Here is a 25,809-nt window from a genome sequence, read left to right as displayed (position 1 = left end):
TGCTTTAATGTTTTAGTTATAATTTTGTTTCTCATTTTATTTTTGTTTTATTCATTTTTATTGTTTTTATGTTGTTTGTTGCTTTCTCTTTTTAGTGTGGTGTGCTTAATAAATGTATATATTATTATTATATTATTATTATTATTAATTAGCCTCTAAAATGCATTAAACGATGACTTCGAAATCCCCTCTCCCTTTCGTAACAATGAAAATGCTTGTCTTTCATCGCCCTCAAAGGTTCAAAGAACAAAATTTAATCGTTGCTTTTGTTAGAAACCAAATTGAAAAGAATCGCTTCGTTTCAAGTGGCCTCGAAGTTCGCAAAATTCGAGGAAAATGATTCGTGTTCCTTGTTTGTTAAAGATATCGTATTTGATAATTGTTATGCTTTGTGATCAAATTATATTCATTGTCAGCTATAATTAACTACGATCAGCAATTATCAGCATGAAGTAATAAAAGTGTATTTGCACGAAAGATTATTGTTATACTAAAACTGTTTTAGTTTTTAAGCATTACAGATTATTGTGTGTGATTCGACCTCAAAATACTCCATACGTTGTCTCTTCCATATTTTTCCCACCAAAATTACTAGCAAAAAGTTGTACGAAAAATTACTGATAGAAAAAAGGCTCTCTATGGAAAGGGAGAAGCAACTGGCAACCGAAGCACATTTTGGATAGATTTAATGTAAAATTTTATAAGTGCATACTTTAATGTGAATGAGGCATTATTTATTTCATTATTAACTAGTGCATATAGATTGTATGCGCTATTTGTTGTAAGACAAAAACATTACAAGCTCAATTGTAATTATAGGGATAATTACTCAATCGGCTGCGTGCTAGATATAAATAAAATACCTTCTATGTAAGAAAATAAGTACTAATTGTTCGAACTACGAATCGATCCCGCCTTGCGCTTAGTAAAAAAATACTTATTATGATATGATACTATATAAATACACGTTAAATTATGATATACAACTTGCGAGTTTTAGAAATTAGACCTTTAATCTTTGCTTTTTTATGATCTCATACAATAAGAAGAATTAAATATTAAATTATTTATTTATTTCTATGTGTTATCTCCAAAGTATAATGTATAAAAACAAAATATATTATTTGACTCAGTATTATCCGTTAACTGATTGTACTATATTTGAGATGTAGAACAGATGATTCGTTGATTACAACATGTTAACTGAAAGGTAAATGGAATGTTAATGATGTTTCATCGGTTGCACAAACGAAAGCTTTGTGGCTCCTCGCTAATCTCAACTAATTCGAGTGAAGGAGGCGCATTCACGAATACCAATGTCATTGTATCATGCGATGGGCCGCAGACGGTCGCGAGGTCACCGAGGTGCTTTGCTGATAACGAGACTCTGGCATGATGTTCATTTATGCTCAGAAGATATAACGGTGCTCATTTACAATTATATTTCAATAGTTAAATCGATTGAAATTGTCTTATAATTTGTAATCTTTATTATAGAAACAAGACCAATTAATAATTAATGACGTAATGGTTCTCGTTCGAATGATTAATTATTAGTGTATGTAATAATAAAATAACAGTTTGAGATGAGATCTTAGTTTGTTATTCGAGTTTCTGTTTGATCCGGAAATATGATTCTTACTCTCAAGATTTTTTGCTGTATAATTTATTTCTGCACTCAAAGTTTTATTACCATAATTGATTTTGGCAAATTGCAACGAACAAAAAAAAATTAAAATTTATGGTTTAAGTATTGTTTTATTGATATTTTTGTAGCTATTGGGAGATTGACGCTTCTATTAGTTTATGAAACTCGAATTCTAGAAGCTTTTTTTGTATTAAACAATCTTGAAACATGGTTCCATTTAAGTCAACAGTGCATACGCAAAATTAATGGAAACCTTTATAAGCGCTTATCTTTTACATAACACCAATAAACCTTAAAAAAATTCCTACCTACTACCTATTACCTAGTATACCTTTTTGATGAATTTACCATACAAGTTTCACCAGACAATATTTTATGAATATACGAGTAGGTGTACCATAATTACGATGGATATTTGCGTTACCATTCAATGCAATACCAACAAGAAAAAATCCACGCTATTCGCAAAAGAATATAAAATAAATGGAGCTGTTGTTGTTATTTATCGCACAACCAACTGAGTAAATATTATTGGGTTCCAGATGTACAGCGGCGCGCTGCTGGCTACGGCGGCGCGGCTGGCGTGGGACCCCAGCACGTACGCGTGGTTCCGCTTCCTGGCGCAGGCGCAGTACCGCGTGTCCACCGGCTACGTGCTGGGCGCGGGCCTGTGGCTCGCCGCTCTCGTGTACCTGGCAGCCGCTGCGCTGCGCCCGCCGCGCCGCGCCGCGCCCGCCTGTCTCAACACGGTACTGCTAGTAACTACTAGTAGGGGCTCTATTTTACACATTCCAGTGATTGATTATTATCAAGGGGCATCATCTCAATTCTGTAAGCAAACGCAACTAAGACGATCTTTGAGGCGCAAAATCAAATAATACAACATTCGTTATGACTGTAAAACGCAAATAATCTATAATTAAAGCTTCAAGGCATGTAAGCGCTCAGCCACCGATATACCAAAATTGCGAGTCGGATAAAAAGCAAATCTCGTGATGGTTAGTTAGCGGTCGGCTTCGTCCTCTAACTGCTAACGTGTAACGCGCCTGTATCACGCAGCTACTTCTTAGCTCAATTTAATGGACAAAGTTTTGTTAGAAATCATCAAGACAATAGATGAGACCTTGCCTGTTCTATATTATTCAAAACTAAACCGTCAACTGAATAATTATGCAAACAGGCCTACTTAATAAATATTGATTTTTATAAATTACTGCCACGCCAGGTAAATATTCCCTTTTTATAGAAATTGTTTTATCTTCAGCAATCCTTATAATTCTTAATCTAACTCTAATTTTTTTCTTTTTTGTAAATCGAAGCACATTCCAAGTCTTGTTTGTTGATGTATACTTTACCTATATAGCCCATATCAAGGGAGGTCATGGAACTGGAGGAAATGGAACTAATGAATAATTCAATTACGTTTGTAAACAAAATGAAAGGGGATTTGTGTAAGCGGCTATTCGTCAACGAATTAACAAAATGTTTCAGCTGTTTCAACCACATTAAGTTGCCTCGCTCGAATAATATATTATTTAATACAGTTCTTGTGAAATGATATCCACATTTCATACTCCATACGTATGGATTACGTGTTTGTGGCGAAGAGTGGCTGGGAAATATTACTACGTGGCATATAGATATGGTTTTAAGCGAAATAAGTTTATTTTCTAATCTACCAAAATTTTATATATTTACATAATGTGTATTAGAGAAAACCTTGCAGGTTTTTGGTTATAGACTTATAGTTTAATAAAGAGCTGAAAGTGAATAATAATAAGTAATACATATATTAAAACATGTAAATTATCTTAAAAGTACTCCTCCACGATCGGTCTGTTGCGCAGTACGCGGTGGGCGTGGCGGTGCTGGCGGCGAGCGAGGTGGCGTACGGCGCGTGGATGGCGGCGACGCTGACGGAGTGGTGGCGCAGCGCGCCGCAGGCCGAGCTGGCGCGCCACGGCCTCGACCTGCTGCACGACATCAAGCCGGCGCTGCTGGCCATCGACCGCTATCGGGACGTCGCCAGGCCCATCTACGCCATGATCGAGGCGAGTGCACACTGCACACTATATGCCCACTGAACGAGTTTTTTCTTGTCTTGTTACTGTCCTACTATCCTATCCTATCCTTCAAATATTATAAATGCGAAAGTTTGTGAGGATTGATGTATGTGTAGCAGCTAGTCCTTTATATTAGTTAACGCTTTATACATAATAGTTTCTTTCATTACAAAAGCGTAAGAAATGTGTACTACATTTGTTAATGTCTTTGTAAACTCAATTAAGAAAACGACAGACACTGTGTGTAGGGGAAATCGCTATATTACGATTTACTTGAATGAGGCCGGTAATTTGTGACAATATAAAATTCAAACGTACCGCGCCACGTAATGTTGAATGTATATTTTATTACATACAAACTTAAATGATAAAGACAAAAATAAGATGCCAGTACTTGTTAGTTCCTTGTCTATTATATTAATTATTGAGGAGTAATAAATGTAAACATGCGCGGGATAGATTTCGGTAATCATATGTAAAGTTTAAAGAAACAGTAAATTTAGAGCGAGGATATATTATTATGCAACCGTGATACAGGCCGGTAAGCAATAAGCATTGCTTTGTCCGTGAATTGAGTTTCTTTGTGAAGCAATTGATATCTAATGATCCATGTGAACTGTTTAATTGGGAGTGTTGACCCGAGCCATATGTCTCATTAGTGCTATATCTTACAAAAGATGCGGAAAACGACAATATTGTTTGAATTATGACGCAGTTATAGTTCTATTTTTCGGGTGGTTTTAGTTCTAGCTTTCGCGGTGGTCAGTTTCATTTGTTGAATATAAACAATGTAAATGAAGTATTGCTTACATTTTTACATAGTGTTTTTGTAGCCGAAAGAAATGAAATTACAATGGTGAAGTGCACGAGACTGATCAACCAATCGACTGCCGATAGGTTGTTTCATTAGAATGGAAACCTAAAGCTTTCATGTTAAATGCTCAAAGGGAAATGGCGGAGTTTAATATTCGTGGATGACAGTAAGGTAAAAACAAATCAATGTTTTGGTTTTCCCTCTATTTAACAAATTGTGTTTCACGTACTGCTTACAATCTTAGTGGTTTACCACAGTGAAAATCACACACCAATGTCGCGAAATGAGCAAATGTGATGATAAGTTTATTAGTAAGTTTCGTTTTCCTCACACATCCCTTCTTTCCAGTCGTCAATCCTTTCCTTATCTCTTACCCCTTAAAAGCGGGCAGCGCAATCACAGAGGCTCTACCTTTGTGAATGTTCGCGGGCGGTGGTGATCGCTTACCATCAGGCGAAGCACCGGTTCAGTTGCCCGCTATGACTGATATTGAAAAGTAACTGATAAATTTAATATAATATACAATATTTTATAACATTTATTCCATAAGAATCATAACTTTAATGATTTACCAAAATTATGTTTATCCTATACAATTTTTGGTCATTTTTGAGTTTAAAATACTACGAAATATTCGTAATATTACTGTAACGTTCAAATTCATTAAGAAAAGAAAAAATAAATTTGAATGTAAATGTGTGAAATATTCCAGGAGGTGGAAGCGCGGGCCCCAAACAACGCGGTGGTCATAGCGGTGTTCGGTCTCGTCGCTCTCATTTTGCAGGTTGCTTTTGAATACATTCTTACTGTTATTTGTTTATCTTTAGATCTATGTTATAAAAGCGTAATTATAACATATTTTTACATTAACAGATAGCAGCTTTCATAATGGCGCGTCGGCTCGCGTGCGCGGCGAGAGAGCGGCACGAGAGCGAAGCGGGCGAGAGCGGGAAGGCAAGTGCGAGCGACGAGGACAGCGATAGTGAGCGCGACCTGGACTCGCCGCGCAAGCCGCCGGGCTGGCACAAGTCCGCCAACCTGCGCATGTACACCATACTCGACAAAATTTTCTAGCAGGTATATATGTATTTAGAGTTTGGTAAGTAGAAACAGCTCCGCAACGTAGGGCACATGTGTAACTCATTCTTGCCTCTCAGGGTCGAGATAGGACTCTCTATTAAGACATAAGTTTAATTCGAAGATTACGTGAAAATTTTGTTTGCTAAAATTAATGATTAACTTTAGTTTCAAGATATTCAAGAGACAATAACACACCTAGAATTAGATAATTTCATACTAAAATTGTGTTTTTTTCAGGAAGAGGACGAGTCCACTCGCGGCAAAAGTCGCGACAGTGGGTCTCGTCCTAAAGTTTTGTCGCGAGTGGAGAGTTTCGACGAGGTCGGCGAGGAGAGCGTGGGCCAAACGGTGCGGGGGCGCGGCGCCCTGGCAGAGGGGCGCGGTGGGCGCGGGGGGCGCGAGGCGCGATGGGACGCCGTGCAGGCGCAGTTCCGGGCGACGCGCGCGCGCCCGAGCGCTCCGGCCGCCGTGCTCATCCTCCACGCAGACCTCTAGCGTAACGAGTGGAGCTGCAGGGAACAGGCGCGGCGCTCGCTCGCTCGTCTTGCGCATCGATGATCGACGTCTCGTTTGGCGAAAGCATTCCATTTACCTGCTATTTTTGTTATGCACAAGTTTCTTAAATTTTTAACTACAGTACGGCTAGGAACGTGTGTGGTATTCAAGTAAATGATAAATCAATTCGATTGATTTGGTTTTGCACGGGAAACGTTACACTGCGATCGATATTAAATGATACGAAAGAGTGCTTCGACTCTCTTGCACATCCATTCTTGCCACTTTGTGAAGTGAAGCAATGATTTGCGTTCACGCTTGGCTGTAGTATGTAATTAAGTCAGGTATGCTTTTGCGATACAAATTCAAAAATAACTAGATTTGGGCTGAAACCAATGTTCGTTGGGTATTATAACTAGCCATAAAAGTACAATAATGAATTTTCAAAAATTGAATTGCATTTAAAGAAAACAATAAAACAAAAGTTTGTAGAGATAAGCCAAGGTCTCCTCACAGGTTCCGACGCAGCGTATCTTATCGAGCGAATTTGCGGATTTGTCAAACGTGTTATCCACTCTGTTATCTATACCTAAGCGTTACGGTTAGGCTAAGTACAATATTCCTAGTGTTCATATTATACGTGTGAGATATAACGAATTAATTCAAACAAAATGAGTTTACGGACACTGCCATTGACAAAGGAGACTACTTATAGTTTTTTAATGTCCTAAATAATTTTTAGAGTAAAATTTATTTAATGAAAATTGTAGTGTGTCAAGTGTCCTTCTGCTCGTTTAGAATATAATTAAAAAAATTGTACAAATATAAAGTGTCACTCACCGTGTCATTCGTTAAAAGCGAAACATCTTCCGCCTCTAATCATTCCATTAAATTACTATTTTTATCGAAACGATTGCGTGGTGAGTGAGCTCAGTTCGAGTTTACCTGTACCTATCGTAGACAAGGCCTCGAGCTTAGGGGCCTCGTGTTTTAGTAAAAAATATAATTGAAAGGCTGTGTGAGAACTCCAGTGGATAAAGCCTCATCGAATAATTTCCACGAACGAACGTTAGCTGTAAAACAGACTGCCATATTGTTTATAGTTAGCTAGTAAGTGCGGTCCCCGAGTACTGACCCATAAGTGATATCTATAGAAGATAAGTCATATCAATGTTTCAACCTTTTATTGTTCTTTTTGCATGTATTACTCTAATACGTAAGATATTTTTATGTACTAAGGTTTCCTAGTTGATTTCGAGTGGTGCTAAAACACTGCATTTCGTACGTAGAATATAACAAATGTAACTCAAAATAAACTATGTATTAAGTTAACAATAACGAGCACAACAGAAAGTATTCTTTCCTATAGATCCTTCGGCAACGTTTACGTAAATGTAGTCAAAAACTTAAAAGGTTATCAATGGGAACGTAATTAAATGCACAAAAGTGAAAAAGATTTGTAGAATGTTCCGATCTTGTATTCTCACTCACGTACTGACTGCGAAGGAAGCGGGTGTTATTTGATCGCGTTGCATTGAAGCGTTAGTGAAGTAAGTCATCTTCCACAATACAGTAATGGTTGTAGACACGTGGTGCCAAATAGCTTTAAGGTCCGCCCGCCCGCGGGGCGACACTACTCAGTGGCGCAACGAATCTCATTCTCTACTTTTGTACTAGCATTAGTCGAAAAATTGTTCATGTATGTAACTAGACAATAAGAAATGGCGCACATCGCCTCTAACTACTACGTAAGACTATTCAAGCAATAAAGTAATATTTTTATACTGTTCACAAACTTTCATTGATTTTCTGCCCACTCTTATGAAGGTTTCCAATTCCATCTTATAAATAATTTAGCTTTAGACTTAACTCAACAAACATTTTCGGTAATTTATTTTGTAAACTCATAATAAAATTTAATTACATTACATTAATAATCCAATGATACATTGCACAGTCACTTCAGCCTTATATATCGAGGCACATAGCAGCGTCCCGTATAGTTGACCCGAGGTCGATTCATTTCGATTTAGGTACAATCGGTCACACCAAATGTTAGTTCATAATGTTATAGTGGAACGAATTGCCACATTGATTGTGAACGAGGCCAAGGTGTGGTCAAAGCTGGCCGAGCGTCCGGTGGATGACGATCTCGTGCGTGTGGTCCGCCGGCCGCTGGTCCACCAGCATCAGCCGCCCGTTCTTGTACACGGCGCGGGGCTTGGCACGCCCGTCTTCACCCTTTCTCAAGCTGAAATAATACAATCGACACCTTATATAATTTAGTTCTTTTATTCACAAAGTTGCCGCAATTAGCAACTCAAACAGCTGAACTCGAGGGGTGTCACAATTTGAATTAGGATGATTGCAAAAGTTTCAAATTAATCATCCTATTCTTATCTCTCGTTTCACAAAACGTTTTTACACTTCTGATAATATCGACATGCTCGCTATACCTTTCCGTAGAGGTTTAATCTTGCATTTATCAATTTATTCTACGCAGTAAGATTCTGCAATTTTCCATCGCTGGAAATATTTTAAATTCAATATTACCAATAACAAAGCGGAACAAAGGCGGCTGCAATCTCCACGTTATAAAAACTTGTAACTGAGGGAGTATGAGCCGTGCACGTGTGTGATGTATACCTGAGCGGGGTGCTTGAGGTGACGCACGAGAGGCTGGCGTAGGAGCGCGAGCGCGGCGCGGCGCGCGGCGTGGCCAGCGCGGCGGCCAGAGCCAGCAGCGCCGCCAGCAGCTCCAGTGCCGCCAGCACGCCGCACATCACCGTCATTATGGGCAAATTATTCGGTAAATCCGTCTCCGCTTCCTGCTAAACATTACTCATACGTTACTATAGTGTATGCTATTTTAATTTTTTTTCTATTCTTTGAAAATTTCTCATTTATAAAGCATTTCAATGCTATAAAAATTAAACTAAAAATTAAAAACATATGAACATATGTCACAGTTATCTTTACACACATTAAAATCTTTACATAATATATAATCAGACCATGTCTGTACATTTAACATTTTTTTAATGGTATACAAGATGGATGTAAATAATTTTTATTTATCTATTTGTGTGTGCGTCAACTACTGGGGCAGATTTTGATAAATTTTCATGATAAAATTTGGTAGAATTACTACAATTAGACAATGATCATGTGTCACGATTCATGCCGGTGTTGACGTGTGTGATGACAGGCAGCACGTTCTGAATAGCGCAACAGACCTGAATGAGGTCGTTGAGCTTGTCGGGCAGCGGGTGCCAGTGGGCGAGGTGGTCGAGCAGCGGGCGCAGCAGGTCGGCGAGCGCGGCGGCGCGCTGCAGCTCGTGCGCGGCATCCGAGCGCGCCCACGCGTGCACGCGCGCCCACACCCACGCGCCCGCAGCCGTCTGCGCCACCAGCGCGCTACTCACGCCCGCCGCGTACTGCAATCACGTGCAAAGTACAAACGAACGAACTTGTAACTCCCTTCACTTGTAACACTATAGTACGTATAAGTGTGAAATAATATTAAAAAATCTCGTGACATGATATATTTCTCATTTATCCATAATACATGAAGGAAGGAAGTATTCGTTTTTTTTATGTCATCGTCGGCAATGGAGCTAGTGGGGCGCCTGATGGTAAGCGCTACCACCGCTCATCAACACTTGGAGAGACGTAAGGTTGATTGCAGACTTTATGCCTCTACAATTGCCCACTTAAAACTGGAAAGGGATTAAGAAAGGATTGACGAGAGGAATGAACGAAAGGAAAAGGATATAGGCCTCCGGCTCCCCAGCTCTTCGAACAAAACAGCAGTATGGTATTTCACGCCGGTTTTCCGTCGGGGTGTGGTACTTTCCCGCTGCGAACTGGCCCAATTCGTATCGAAGCACATACAAAATCGTTTGGTTGATACAATTATGATATTATATGTTAAATAAAAACAATTGCATAAATAAAATGAGAATAAACAAATAAAACAGCTGCAAGACATATTATGTATATTGATAAGTTTTAATCGATGATTGTACTGTTTTCCCTTGGCATTTTTATGCCATGATTATTTGTAGTAATGATTGACTCATAAAGATGCGTCACAAAAGTGACTGTTGGGAATGGAAAATAAATAACAGGGTATACATACTTAGCAGATTTATACAACTAAACATCCATCCTAATTGAAGAATTGGGCCATGAATAATTTGATGGCCCAATTAATATTCTTTAAGATCAAAGTTTTTTCTAAGATTTATTTTAACAAAAAGAAACATATCATTTTATTGTCCTAGTAAACTATTTTATAGATCGATTATGCTTTGGATATCATTATTCAACCGCAATGATGATAATGTCCAAGGGAAAACATAACAGAGAGTACAAAGTGCATACCACGTAGAGCAGCAGTCTCCTGAGGTGTAGGCGCCTCGTGCGCAGCGCCAGCAGGGCGAGGTGCGCGAGCGCGAGCAGCGCCAGCGCGGCGGCGGGCAGCAGCGCGGCCGCCACGCGGAACTCGCGCGGGAACAGCTCGCGCGCCGGGATGTACAGGCTCGGGTCCCAGCGCGCGCGCGCCGCCACCACCAGCGCCGCGCCCACGTACACCTGCACGCGCCACCGCCGCCACCGACGGTCAACCATTCAACTCTCTTTGCGTGTTTTTTAGTTTAAATAAACTATATTGAAGTTTTTGGTTAACACTAGTACAGTTAGTCGTATAGTATTCAAGGAAAAGGCTACCTATCTAAACCCCTTAAGGTATAACATAATAGAGCAGGGCGGAATTGTGTAAATAAGAAACGTTTGCGGTGGTATACGCCTATCTCTAAAATTATAATCATTTTACTACTTATTTTCTATCGTCGTAATTTGAAAGGGCTATGCGGGCGCACCGCATCAGGCGTTCGATAAGCTGTACATTATTTTAATTATTGAATTGCTACCGATTCTTGTTAAATTTAATTTAAATCTGGCTGATCAAAATAGGGTCAAAAGGACTCAATTCCCTAAAGAGTAAAGACGTCGAAGGTAATGAAAGCGTGTGAAAATAAAAATAAAACGTTTAATTTAAATCTATTCCTTTCATTTCTGCTAGATGTCCGCTCCAACTGTAGACACAGCACTCTTTTTTTCAAAATTAAATGCAGTAGGGTTTCTAAATGTACTATGTAGACCACGCTCTAGCATCATCTTTACTCTAAATAAGTAATATCTTTAATGTATAGAACTTGTGATAAAATATGTGTTCTCCACTACGTGGTATAAAACAAAGTCGCTCTCCCTGTCCCTATGTTTACTTAAATCTTTAAAATTACGCAACGGATTTTGATAAGGTTATGTTTAATAGATAGAGTGATTAGAGAGGGAGGTTTATATGTATATAAACATCTATTAAGCTACTCCAATATACTCGTGTGAAGCCGCGGGCAAAAACTAATTTATAATAAGTCACAATATTTTGTACTTACGTAAAAAGAGCCAGTGTACCGTTTTTTATATGTATGTCCTTAAGTGCTTATTTTAGAAAAAATACTATTTGGAAACTTCTAATATCATTCACCTCGTTATTGCTTTAGTTTTTAAAGACCTTTCTATATATTTCACGCCGTTATTATATATGAGTGAGATAGATTAGGTACCTTCTCCGGTGCGACCGGGCCCAATTCGTGTCGAAGCGTGCTCAACTCTCGCATTTTACAGCAATGCGCGAGTCGAGCACGTTATACTTATATACATTTAGACTAGTACCGTTGAATTTACAATGCAGCTGTTTCACATCAATGCACTATAATGTTCCGAAAAACTAAACATTAAATTATTTATAAGCCGTATATTACACAGACATTATTTCGGGAAACTATGCCGCCGGATAGAAATCTAACCTAAACTAACGTGTTTATAATTTTAAGGTGACATTATATTTCTAATAGACAGCTTAGTCTAAGACTAGATGGCGTGGTAATCTTACAATATTTTAGCTTGAATAGTATTTGAATTATTATTACTTTACCATGCTAAAATTGACAAATTACTCATGTGTAATCTCGTGTTCATTTAATTTATAGTAAAATATCCAATCAGGATAATATGTATGACTGTATAAATTTTAACAGCAAAAGTGCGTGGAGCATAATCATACTCTAGATAAGATTTATTTGATTCACGACGATAGCGGCATATATTAACACAAACCATGAGGAGGAGGTTCACGTGCAGCAGGAGCGTCGGGGCGAGCTGCCGGGAGCAGCCCATCGTGCTGACACACACACGCACACTACACACAGACACTATGTATACACACAGTAAGCACTACCGCAATATTTGCAATACGCCAGACGGGGCTAGTGCCCAACTGCACGACGTTGTCTCCTCACTCCGAGGAAAGAGTAATGTAAATAATCTTATCGCTTATCGCGCTTATCATAAATAAACCGCTAACTGTGAGCCCATTGTTGCAGATCGCACGCCCAAAATTATACATGACATACATTTCACTTCATTAGCTTCAATCTTCATAATTCTGAAATATAATTTAGGCTCGTTTAATCGAAACGTTCACCGATATAGATTTACATAATAATGTGACTTCAAATATTTTGTCTATTTGTCATAAAACAGAAAAATAATGGTTTACCACCAGTTTTGAAAGTTTATATCTACAGAGAAGAGCCGGGAAGAAATTCTGTAATTTTTCTTTGAAATCACATCGATACAATAACATATTATATAATATAAATTATATAAATAAATATCATATTATATAAATAAAAATCAATAGCTGTTTGTTAGTCTCGCTAAAACTCGAAAATGAATGCGTGTATTTTGCTAATTCTATATTTATGTTAATCATAATAGCCCAGGGAAGCTTTAAAAGGTAATAAAAATTAAAAAAGGTTAAAAAAATATGGTTCGAGGTTCGCCGTGGCAGCTTCTTTAAAATCATAAAAGTCATAGCAGAGAACTGTCCTGTGATTAAGCGACAACGATCCATGGATTACCATCTTCCATAAATTCATTGATAATGTAGTAGGCTCTCTAAATTTTGTGCTAAAAAGGGTTTTAATCAGCTTATTTAACAAATATTTCGCATACCTACATCGGCGAGATGCCTAATTTCTCGTACGTAAGCATATGCATCTGAACTGATCAATGATATTCTTTTGTTTCATGGAATATAATTTGTTGTAAAAAAGCGTTTTTTGGACAAGGGCCGATAAATAAAACTCATATAGAATACTTCAACATTTATTATTCGAAATTGAGAATGTCAAATGTCCGCGAGCGACGCAGCGCGCGGGCGCGAGCCGCGCCGCTGTGGCCCAGTGCAAAAATATATAACTGTGCCGCTTACAATGCGCAAGGAGTACTTTACAACAAATGTATATCATACACCATATAGCTATCGATAAATATCTACTTCATAGTCAACAAAAATAATAAATATCGTGAGGAAGTCGCGTCGCCCGCTCCGCGCGGCCTGCTGCGTGTCCGCGCGGCTCACCGTGGCTCGGTGCGAGTCGGTGCGACTCGGTGCGGGCGACAGCGACCTCGACCTACTGCGTACATCTACTCATCACACCATGATATGACATCGTATATTATACTTGTACATAGAACATACAATTATTTGTATATGAAGTACTCTCACTCTGTCTGTATATGTATTGAAGTAAACACAAAACGGCGACAGTACGGAAATGATGGCTCATTTATATCTACAAGGTATATATAGTCTATGAAACATCCATAATTCTAGTTAACGATAAAGTTTACAATAACAAATATTCGTTTGTGTGTGCGCTGCGAGTTAGCGCCGGCCGGAGATCGCCAAGCCGCCACTGTGGACTTGTCGCAGTAACTAAATAAAACGTCTAGCGGTCGAGTAACAGCATTTGTAATTCTTGTACAACAATCAGTAGCCTACATTGTATACTAACGCGAGCGACGCAGCGGGTCGCGCGCCACCGCGCGGGCCGCTGCGGCCGCTGCAATTCACATTCATTGTTTGAAAACACTTTATATTTAACACTATACATAAAGCAACAGTCATTTTTAAATATATTTTTGTTACACTTTAGACATGTAAATGGTAAAAAGGTATGTGTTAATACTTTGGAGTAAATATAATAATTCTAACTAATATTCCATTAATTTTTTTTTTCAATTAAAAGCTCCACGATTTAGTAAGAATAGGAATAGATTTACCTATTAAATTTCACAAGAATAATACTACTCATTATGCGATCCCGCATATATACTGAGGGACATCGATTATTATAATACCTAAAAGGTTATCCTTAAGAATGAAATATTATAACAAAATAACATATTATTATAAAATTCACAATTAGCTCAGATCTATCTCAAGTTACTTAGTTGAAACACAAATCGACTACACCGGCCCAGTCAAACATTTACTTTATGTGGGTAATAATAGTAATTTATACGATTATATTTTAGAGTTACATTTTTTTTAGAATTAGTGATTTTATGGGGTTCACAGAGCTTTAGGCAGTTTCTCGATTATACACAGGACATCTTTATATTATAAATTCTCCAATTATACTAGAATAAGTAACAACAGGGATTGCGTCAACCTGCTAGATCATCAATTAATTATAATTTAATAACGTAAAGAATGATGGACAATATTCGAGTTAATTTTTTCTTAGGATTATTTTCATTTTTTGTTCAGCTGTCAATGAATAAATACATAATGTGTAACAAAATTTTTGAATTGACCCGTACATGATGATTTCATTAATATCCTGTCGCATAGGAATATTACTCTTTCCGGAACAAGAAATTATAATAAATGAGTTCATAAATACGTGAGAGTAAGCCGTTTATCGGTAGGAGTGCGCAGGCGCGTTGGGCGGCGCCTCGCTCACGAACGGGTTGGCGGCGCGCGCGCCCGGCACGCTCAGGCTCTCCGCGCCGCTGTAGCTCTGCGGGGATAACATCGCATCGTCATTGACAACCATACTACTCTCTCGAGTACAGCGGTATGGTATGCAATTGTCACCTGAGTGGCGCCGTAGTTGTCGTGGCTGGCGAGGTCGGCGAGGCGAGTGGAGGAGAGCGCGCGGGGTAGCGGGTTGGAGGGCACGCCGTGCGGCGCCAGCACGCCCGCCTCGGCCACTGCGCGCGCGTCCTCGTCGGGCGCCACGGGCGGCCCGCCGTCGTCGCCGCGGAAGTTGACAAAGGCGAAGGCGGCCAGCGCTACGGCGCACAGCAGCCCGTAGCCGGCGAAGGTGCGTGTGGTGCCCCACTTAGCGACGGCGATGCCTCCCAGCACGGCGCCGCAACCGCGCCCGAGCCCGTGGTGCAGCCCCTGCAGTACGCCCTGCGCCGAGGAGCGCAGGCGCGCGGGCGAGCCGTGCGCGATGTACGAGCAGCACGCCGCCCACACGGCCGCGTGCGTCACGCCCTGCACGAACTCGAACGGCAGCACCCACCACGGGTCCGTGAGCCACGAGATGTACAGGAAGCGCACCACGTTACCCGCCAGCCCCAGACACAGCACCTGCGAGTAGCCCTTTTGATGCTAGAATCTCGACGGGTGACTTAAGTTCCAAAAAACCTTTAAGCGTGTTATTGATTTGGAATTCTGTTGTCGAATGTGTAATAACATAATAAGCAAAGTAGACTAAATATATACTAAAGTGTCGATTGTAGTAGATGTACTCTTAGCCTAAACTTTAAGTTCAAATTTACTGTAAATTTTATTCTACAAAATGTTTACTCAACAAACCTGTTTAATCAAACAAATATATTTAGAAATTTAAAACTTTTTAACGGATTTTTAACGCGATTTATACATTATATTATTAACCCGACGTTTCGAACACTTTACAGCGAGCATGGTCACGGGGAGACTGAGATGTTATATGTCTTGAAGGTCATACAAAAATTGTTGTTTGTGAACTACCTCCACCTATTTCTCTGCAGTTGGTATGTGGAGTATTTTTCTGGATGTTGGCAGTATTGGCTGATAGTGTCTTCTGGTCTTTTGGTATGTCTGACATGGGGTTTAAAATTCTTGAACAGTATCCCAGGTATTGGAAAGCTGTAAACCATCTTCTCTATTGAAATTTGGATGTTTTTTAATTTCAATAGCCTCACGTACAAGTCTTGGAAAAATCTATTTTCTCTGGCGAGGATTTGTGGTTGGTCGAATCGTAGGAAGTGATTGTTGTCCAGAGTGTGTTCAGACTTCTTGTGACAAATAAATATATAAATAAGAAATCTGTCAGACTGCGAACGCCTACAGAATGATGTATTTAGAATACTTAATTGGAGCAATCAAAATAAGCTCCATTTCAAAACTGCAAAGTGTTCGGTAATGAATTTTCATCGTACTCGGTCTCCTCTCTTGTATGACTACAAAATAGGTGCGGTCTCAATTCAGCGCAATACGCAAGGGCGGGACTTAGGCGTTTGGTTCTCTTCTGATCTGAGGTTTCGTGAACATATAATACAAACATGTAAAACAGCATACAGAAACCTTGGATTTGTTTTAAGACAGGCTAAAGAGTTTACCAACATTACAACACTTAAAGTCCTATAAAACGCGTTAGTAAGAAGTCGTTTGGAACATAATGCAGCAATTTGGGCTCCATATGAGGACAATACAATTTAATGTTAGAACGGATACAGAATAAATTCATCAGACATTTATATTTCAAAATTTATGGGGTATATCCTTTTTATCCACTGATGTATCCTATCTTATTTGTATTGGGTATGGTGGGGTACAACCAATTAAGTGTACGTCGGGATTTTTCGCTTGCCGTTTATATTATAAGTCTTTTGCGTGGTAAGAAACAGAACTCAAGACTGCTGGAATGTCTGAGTTTTTATATTCCAAAACGAACCGCGTGGAGGCGGCACCGCTCGCCACTGCTGCTGATACCCACAGCACGGACTAACCTCCTTGCCAAAGCACCCATGGTACGAGCAATCCGCATTGTTAATGAAGCGCAAGAAAGAACTGACCTATTTCATTGTCCCGCGAGTGAATTCGCAAGGGTGTTATTATATTTAAGCTGTTATAGTTAGAAAATATATTTTAGTTAATCATGTATCTAGTATTTAAGTTAATTAAGTTTGTTGTAAAATTATTTTTTTTGTATCACTGTCGCATTGGGCTTGTCCTGGTATGGCAAGAGATTTTTATAAATAAATAAATAAAATAAAAATAAAAAAATATGTAAACACGTTTAATCAATAAACCTGTTGAGACTTGTACTTTCTCGGAGTCTTGGAAATACGCCATAGTCTGCCCAGTCCCCAAGAATATGAACGAAGTAGGCATCAAAGACTTGAAGCCAATCAGCATCTTACCGTCTTTCCAAAATTTGGAACTCAATGACATTCTTTCTCTACATTAATCCGGTTTCAGGAAATCATAGAGCACTACCACCACTCCGCCATCTTAAGTTGGTTTATAAGTTATTTATCAAGTTGATAGCAATCTGTAGAGCTAACTACATGCTTTAGTAAAAAAAAAATAAATCATCCCTTGAAATAAATACAGACGTACCATAAGAATCGATTCTGGGGCCAATTTTGTTTATGCACTGCAAATATCATATGTACACGAATGACTTGAAACTAACTATACATCTCATTCCATCCCAATCAGATTAATTTAGTTATGATTAAAATCAACGATTACATAGAATATCTAGTTGGACCGACACACCTAGTTTTGAACCCGACTAAGTCCAAATGTATGGTATTGGGAGCAAAAACGTTAATCCAAAAAGTTTTATCCGTAACCCAGTTGTGCACATTAAAACGGTACCAATTGAGAGAGTTGTGTCGATGCGTAACCTAGGAGTCTTTCTTATTGGATGATATGCATCTTGAAGAATACGAATCACACAATTTTGATATAAATTGCGTGATTTTCCAAGTGAAGACTTACGCGTGGGGCTTCGTGAGGCTTTGATCTTGTCAAAATTTTATTATGCAAATGCACTTTATGTGAAGAGGTTATTATTAAGAACTGAGACAAAATAATAATTAATTATATATGAAAAGGTATAAGAATGTCAGGTACTTAACGTACTTTTAAATACTAACACCCACTATAGAATGTGTTCACTGTTGAAACAATAAACTCATTTGAATTTTTTGAATTATTGAATACACACTTGGACCAAAAATAATAAATATATGACCACAAATTCATACCTTCACATGCCCCATCTGAGTGATCAGTTTGAAGCTGAAAAAGTAGGCGAATATCTCGGAGATATGGTTGATCACAGAAGCCACTCCAAACAACGTTGGAGATCCGCCGATGTCCTGTAACGGAAGCGATCGGACTTTTGCATTTTTTTCCGTAACTTCCCGTTTTTATTTTTATCCATATTTCATGCTAAAATGCTTCAGTCACAAATCGGTAAAAGGTTAATAGTAAGACCAACGAATTGATGTCTTGCGTTAGCAACTTACGAAATCATAAATAACAACTGATTACGTCTCGGTAGTTATTCCGGAAAAATTCGAGTTGTTATATAAATTTCAATTAATGTTACAAAAATACGGTAACTCATAAAGCTGGAGGATAGAAGGTTACTCTAACAAAACAATTTACATTCAATTTTATAATACGAGTAAAAACTACATGACTCATCTTAAGATCAGCTACAATGGTAACAAAGTATAATAGGTTTCAAACCAAGTTTTAAGGCATGGTTCTGGACCAAAGGTGTAGTTGGAAGTCGCAGGTGGATTGTGTTCGTTCGCTCTTAAATGATTTATGTTTGCATTGCGGCGTATCTGTAACACTGTCTCTGACAATGCTGCTGTACCCAAATCACGGTTTCACAGCTTCATTGATGAATTAATGAATAAAAAAGACTAACATAAGGAATTCTGTAAATATAAGCTTTAAATCGAGATCTTGCGGGTGCCGGTACCCTTGGTAGCTGCAAGCCGATTTTTCACCGGCTTAGAATACTTACTGTAGGTACATTAAGTTTCGAAGCCACAATTTTCGTAAAATAGAATCATAAGTTCCTTGCAACGTGTAAGTCTAGCTCACTTTACATTCCAAGGGTTCCGACGCGTTTGCGTGTGCTTTTGTGTAAAACTTAGGTCTTTAACAGGAATAGCTATGCAATGGCCATATATCATATTTTAAACAATTTTATAAGGATACCACAAAGAATAAGATACCACAAAAAAGTTAAAATAGCAACTTATAAATTCCTTAAAGACAAATCTTTCTACAAAATAGGTGATTATCTAGGATCCAAGTTTATATTATGTTAAGTCTATCTAAATGCTTCTTTGTTGTTTGCTTTGAAAAAGCTACTTCTAAACTAAGTAACTATCACCCTAAATGTTATCGAAAGTAAGTTGTGTTAAATGAATACGAAATAAGACGGGAACTTTTTCACTTAATATTACATGCAAGTAATGCGGTCAGTATTAAATATTAACATTTGTAACATTCCACTATATTTGAAAGCGATTAACTATAATATTTAAAAATTGCTTAAACATTTTGTATGGTATTTAAATAAATTATTCAATTACCTGGAGATGCCAAAATAGGAACGTAAAGATGAGGCCGATGCCGAAGCCCATGAACCAGGCGACGAGCAGGAAAGAAGCCGCCTTCACGTTCTGAAACTGCCGCAGCACTGTCACCCACTCCGGCATCTCGCGTGTGGTCTGGGCGAACACCTGTGGACAATTCATGTTTAATCATTTCATTCCTTACCTCATTCCATATGTGTTAATGCCGTACGCCAGCTTTAACTATGGCATCTCCTCAACAACTTTGAGTGCAAACAATCACGGATGCAATTACACTTAGTCGTTAATATCTTATATCTTTAAACGAGCAATTAATAATTATTATTTAATATTTAAAAAATATTAAAGATATAAGATAATTAATAATCTTATACCTTTAAACGAGCAATTCTTGTATATATATATATAATTGGAATCTCGGAATCGGCTAAAACGATTTTCATGAAATTTAGTATATAGGGGGTTTCGGGGGCGATAAATCGATCTAGCTAGGAATTTTTTTTAGAAAATGTCATATTCGTGTTTTTTTTCCTGACATCTATTGGTGAATAATAAAACTATTTTGCTTCGTAGATAGCTGGACAACTAAAATAACACATAGGCACTTTTTATACCGATATTCCTACGGGATACGGACTTACGCGGTTTCAACCGCGGGTCACAGCTAGTATATTAAATAATAGATAATTCTTGTATATTATATTGTATCTATGTATATTATATTGTATATATATATATACAAGAATTATCTATATATATATATATTAGAAAATGTCATATTCGTGTTTTATCGCCTTAAAATTAGCGACTTATTTTTATTTTTAAGTACGACGAATTATTTTTTGGCGAATAAAAAAACAAAAAACACACACCAAACTAACGAACACACACAATAATAGTCTTAATAGGCTTGTCAGTAGATCTAATTGGGTTCTCCTTTTTACCTTTTTTATATCCTCATCATCTAACTTTTTATGTATGTATAAAGTTTTCCTAAAATAAGTCTGTAATTCTGTCCACGTTACTAAACACCAATACAGCTCAAATTGTTTGGGAAGAGTCACAGTTAAAATAAGTTCGTGAGTCAGGGTCTCCGTTGAGTTAAAATGTACGTTTTCCAGAACAATAAACTTTATTATATGTTTACTTAGAGTTACAGTTGTAACATAAGTGATATCTGTTAAATAATTACTTTGAAAGCAATATTACACAGAGCGACAATATTTCTTGAATTACAATTTATTAAAATGTAATAAAACTGTAAATATGTTGTTAAAATGAACTCGAATACCTTGGCGTGCTGCAGCGGCGGTTGCTGGGGCGGCGGCGCGCTGGTGTCGAGGCCGGGCAGCTGCAGCTGAGCTGCCAGCTGCTCCTGCAGTCGCTCCTCCTGCGTGGGCTCCACCGTCGCGGGCTCGGCCGGAGTCTCAATACTCATTGCCTCGTACTTAAACTTTATCTGGAAAACGCATTTGTCGCTCACAACTCATAATTAAACGACCGGATACACATACGTATTATATAGGAACGTGTCGGGCAGTTCACCTGCGTGGCAGTGATTAGAGCGGCGCCCATAAGCACAGAGAACGTCGCGAAGCAGATGGTGTAGTTCTTTTCGTAGCGCTGCGGGCCTCCGCACGGATGCGAGCTGAACGCCGTACTGTGGTCCAGCGCGATGCCAACGAAGAACATAGCCAGCCCCCAGCCCAGCGAGCCGAACATGCGCTGGTGTCCGTACCTTATCGACAAACAAAGTCTTTAACGAAGATGCTCTGTTACAGTTCAATTATAAAAAGAGTAAAAAGATATATCTGGACTAAAAATGGGGATGATTGAATATAAATATCTGTATGTGTATTGTTACAATACTTTTAAAGTGATCATTACCTATCAGCATCCTCGCCGAGTAATGTGATGACGGCAGAGTCGGCTAAAGTGATCGCAGGAGCGCTGAAAAACTCGCCGATTACGACGAGCAGCAGCAGCAAGAAAAATGTCTTTTGTATGTTCGGAGTGCTGTAGACAATGAAAGAATGCAGCGGAGTGACCCATTTCGAATTAGTTTCAGGGTTGTAGTTTTCGGCGTCAGACACGGGTAGGGGCGAGCCTTCCCGTCCCGCCGCGGGGCCGTGGAAGGAGCGCGAGTAGGTCATCTCGTCCTCGTCGTAGCTCGGCGCCACCAAAACGTACGCAGTGCTGTTAACGGGCTGCACGCACGCCACCGCGCTCGGCTGCACCCAGCTCAGCGGCAGCGTGAATATGATCCAAGCTCCCAGCGAAGCCAGCAATAGAGTTCTGCCTTTCTGCCAGCGGTCGGCGAGCCCTCCCCAGAAGGGCGCCGAAAGGAACTCCACGAATGGCCTCGTCCCTATGAGGAGCCCGCACTGGCCTGCGTTCATGCCCATCTGCTTGAAGTACACGCCCATCAAGGGAAACAAGGATCCAAAGGCGGAGTAAAAGAAAAAGTAGAAGGTCTTGACGGTGAGCAGCTCGGGGTCGACCGTGCCGGCGCCGCACATCATCTCCAGCAGGTCGCTGCGGCCGCGTACCTTGTGCGTGGCATCCTTGGGGGCGGGGTACCTACGACGACATTAGCAGTCATTCAATTAACAATTTTTTATTCATTCATTCATATACAATTTACTTATCTTTGGTATCGTGTGGTATTAAGTGCATGTAAATTAAACATAAATTCATTAAAATATATGTAAATGTTGAATGTAGTAAGAGACTTTTGTTATAAATTGATGACATAAATTATATAATTATTCGATGCTTTATACTTAGTCGAGATGGATTTCAAACATTTATGTGACTTCTACAAGTGTGCTATAACTTTATACCGACTCTCACAACAGACTATTTGTGCAAATGTGTTATACACAAAAGCAATTGTTTTAAAATCAACCACTGGCTTTATTCCAACTGAATTGTATATAAATCTCTGTTCTTTAATCTATAGGAAAAGTAGGTAAAGATATAATGTTGTTATATCACTTTCATTTCACAATTGATGTCGCGTTCGCACTTTACCTAAAACTAATTTAATATGTTAATTGCAATATAACGGTAAGGCACAAATAAATCGTTACTTAAAATGGCCACCTCTTTTACACATTACAATATACCTCCTTTCGTTTCGAAAAACAATTGAAAACGATGACGTAAGATAAGAAAAGAGAATCACAATAAGCAGGTATCAGACATTACTTGGTGTATTTACTGTGCATACATTTCTGCAGAGTTCCTGTTAAGATTTTTTATTTACTAAAATAATATTTATCTTGAAACGAACGATTATTAGGTACATTATTTTGGAACGATTTCTAAAATGAGCATTTAAACATATCTAAGCGACACGTAGGGTAGGGTGTACGGAGTCAGTCGTGTGGCGAGAGGCGAGCGCACCTGGAGGTGTCCACTTCACCGAACTCCTCGGGGTTGACGATGGGGCGCGCGGCCCCGGGGCCCACAGGCGCTGCGCCCTGCTGCTCCATGCTGCACCGCGCGACTGCCGCCCGCCGCCGCCGCCGCCGCCACCGCCACCGCCGCGCGTCGATAGCGCCGCGCCGGCGCGCTGCTGCTGCGCGCGCACTCGCCCGACGCTCGAGCACCTCTACTGATTGACATCTTCTTACACTGACGTCACCGCTCCCGGAAAATCGTTTACAGTATTGAGAGCTAACATTGCAGAATTTATCTTATTGCGATAACGGGTGAACAGAAGATTGAAGATTGAAAAAATATCTATGTATATAAAAATGAATCCCTATTTCTTGGTCACGCCATCACGCGTTAACGGCTGGACCAATTTCAAAAAATCTTCCACCATTAGAAAGCTACAATTTTACTGAGTGAAATGATATGTACCACGGACGAAGACAACAAGTACTGTATAAATTTGATTTAAATATTAAAATACTAATTACGTTAAAAATACTCGTGGCGATTGGCATACGAGGAATAGCAACTTATGATATAAAAAAGGATTGTTTATTATAAATCCTAGAGGTCTGTTAGTATTCCATTTTCAAATGCTTATCCCATAAAAAACAAAAAAAAGGTGTGTGTGCGATTCACACACGATAGAAGTGAACTTCAGTAAATCGACAAAAGAATGAGATGGATATATATAAAAAGATAATTAAAAATAATATTTGTTTAACAAATAGGAGAAACCGATAATATATATTAGTATGTATATTTCTGTCTCATTCTTTGTCGGCTTCATTCTACACATTTTTGTATTTGTGTCTCTTACCTGTCGTTTTTTCCGTTGCATCAGGTTTGAAATCGCAAAGATTCTAAAGACGTTTCACTTCTAAGCATTTCAATGCTATTAAACTAAAAATTAAGTTTCACTTCAATATTAAAAAAAAAAAATAACAGTTTAAAAAAACTAAAAAACACGCTTTTTATAGAAAACCGAACTAAAAAATAGAAAATAAATTTAAATGAATTTAAATTAAGAAAATAGTGTTAAAAATTTCAATGAATATAAATTAATAATAGTGTGAGTAAAAAAAAAAATATTTTATTTTAAAAAAAGCGTGGGGTTGCAAATTGAAAAATGGAATAATTTTATCAAATTAGTGTATTGTCATCGGTCCTCAATAAATCTACAAAGTTTGAACGAAATCTGGCCGTTTAAAGTGGGTCAAAATCGCGCCCAAACAAGTCGGTTACAAACAAACATACAAACAAACATAGAAACATACAGGTGAAGAAGAAAAAAACAATTGTTAAACGTTGTAAGATCCATGCAAGATCCATACGAGATCCAGCAACCGACTTGGTCGGTTAGTAATTTAATCTGTCCCATCTTAACGGACCTTCCGTCTTAAATTATAACGTTGCATGAGATAAGGAATACAACGTGTTTATACAATGCTGTCTGAGTTACTGAAAATTCAGGCTTCTGTTTTAAACCACTACGAAATTATAGGGATCGAAAATCGCTTGAATTCGCTCTTTCGCTCGCTCGACTTGGCGAAAAAATTATTGAGGTCTCCACCTTAACAGCGTGATCTACGCCACACTTGTTTTTTAGTTGGTGCTCATTTTTCGTACTGCATACTGTATATACTGGAGTTTTGACATGAGCTGATGGGTAGGATGTTTCCGCTAATACGAACTCTTTTAATGATATAAAAAATATCCTTAAATGTAAAGAGATGCAATGTACATTTTTCTACAATAAGACTTCTAAAAACATGTTTTAACTTTTTAATTGGAAATCTGTTTTATATGGGATCCTTGGTAGTTTTAAAAGGAGGAAGCAAAAATTCGGTAATCATATTAGGTACACATAAAATCGTGTGTGTCTCAATAAATAAATATAACACAAGTTATGATGTTTTTAAAAATATGAAAAGAAGTTTTCATAAACATCGCAATAGAAAGAAGAAAAAAGAACAAGAAAAAAATAACATAGGACAAACAAAAATAAATCAAATTGTAATTTAGAAAAGAAAAAAATGAAATATCCACATTCTTGTAAGCACAATATAAAACGTTTGTGTAGTTGTAGTGTGCGCTGGATAGGGTATCACTACCGCAGATAATAAAATACGTAGAGAATTATGTTATCTGTGATAAAACTATACCAGTCACTACATAGCTACTTACATATAACTTATTTTTTATTTATATGTACAATCCAGCTAATATTCAGAACGTTAGGAACATTTCCTTAGGTGAATATGAATCCTAATAATAATATGAATCCCAATTCGTCTTAAATTAATTGTTGATCATTTTTTATAGCAGTCCCCTCAATTGATTATGTGTTTTTGTATGCATTAGTTAAATTAATGAAGCCCTAAGGTGGACACATAAATAATAATATTATTAAAAGGGTGTCCATTAATTACGTGAAGTGTTTTTGCAAATTCCTGTCTTCCCTTCAACGAATGTGTCAGCGTAAAATTGTAAACACAATTCACCGTTCAAGTGTAAATCCAATTTTCGACGCACTTACAAATTATTCATGCTTAAACTCCAACAAACTTGACCTCCTTTGATTTGGACCCAATATACGTATTCTTAATTTTAACTCATATTATATAATATATCATATTATATATATTTAATTTTATAAATATTTAATTTTACCTGACCTAAGATTTCATATGTTTATTTATTTATTTATTTTATTTTAT

At 38.3% G+C, this 25,809-nt stretch overlaps 3 protein-coding genes across 3 annotated transcripts in view; 1 reads left to right on the top strand and 2 right to left on the bottom strand.

Moving 5' to 3' along the window:
• Positions 1 to 5,984, top strand: part of LOC119833904 — a 19,278-nt gene extending 13,294 nt beyond the window's left edge. The window contains exons 2-6 of the mRNA XM_038358125.1: positions 2,191 to 2,397; positions 3,496 to 3,699; positions 5,238 to 5,309; positions 5,399 to 5,602; positions 5,843 to 5,984. Of these exons, the coding sequence (XP_038214053.1) occupies positions 2,191 to 2,397; positions 3,496 to 3,699; positions 5,238 to 5,309; positions 5,399 to 5,599 (684 nt within the window). The 3' untranslated portion in view covers positions 5,600 to 5,602; positions 5,843 to 5,984. The remainder of the gene's footprint in view (positions 1 to 2,190; positions 2,398 to 3,495; positions 3,700 to 5,237; positions 5,310 to 5,398; positions 5,603 to 5,842) is intronic.
• Positions 5,985 to 9,264: 3,280 nt separating this feature from the next.
• On the bottom strand, positions 9,265 to 12,343 carry LOC119834031. Its single transcript, XM_038358309.1, has 3 exons — positions 12,284 to 12,343; positions 10,487 to 10,696; positions 9,265 to 9,537 (listed from the first exon to the last, which is right to left on the bottom strand). The coding sequence occupies exons 1-3, from the start codon at positions 12,341 to 12,343 to the stop codon at positions 9,265 to 9,267; spliced, it is 543 nt and encodes a 180-aa protein (XP_038214237.1).
• Positions 12,344 to 13,322: 979 nt separating this feature from the next.
• On the bottom strand, positions 13,323 to 23,188 carry LOC119834019 (major facilitator superfamily domain-containing protein 6-A). Its single transcript, XM_038358296.1, has 8 exons — positions 23,057 to 23,188; positions 21,536 to 22,228; positions 21,194 to 21,386; positions 20,940 to 21,107; positions 19,646 to 19,795; positions 18,293 to 18,406; positions 15,117 to 15,617; positions 13,323 to 15,039 (listed from the first exon to the last, which is right to left on the bottom strand). The coding sequence occupies exons 1-8, from the start codon at positions 23,143 to 23,145 to the stop codon at positions 14,938 to 14,940; spliced, it is 2,010 nt and encodes a 669-aa protein (XP_038214224.1). The 5' UTR covers positions 23,146 to 23,188; the 3' UTR covers positions 13,323 to 14,937.
• Between the last annotated feature and the right edge of the window lie 2,621 nt (positions 23,189 to 25,809).

Source organism: Zerene cesonia, chromosome 18 (genome assembly GCF_012273895.1).
Source record: "Zerene cesonia ecotype Mississippi chromosome 18, Zerene_cesonia_1.1, whole genome shotgun sequence".
Lineage (NCBI taxonomy): Eukaryota > Metazoa > Arthropoda > Insecta > Lepidoptera > Pieridae > Zerene > Zerene cesonia.
This window is presented reverse-complemented; position numbering and strand designations above follow the sequence as displayed.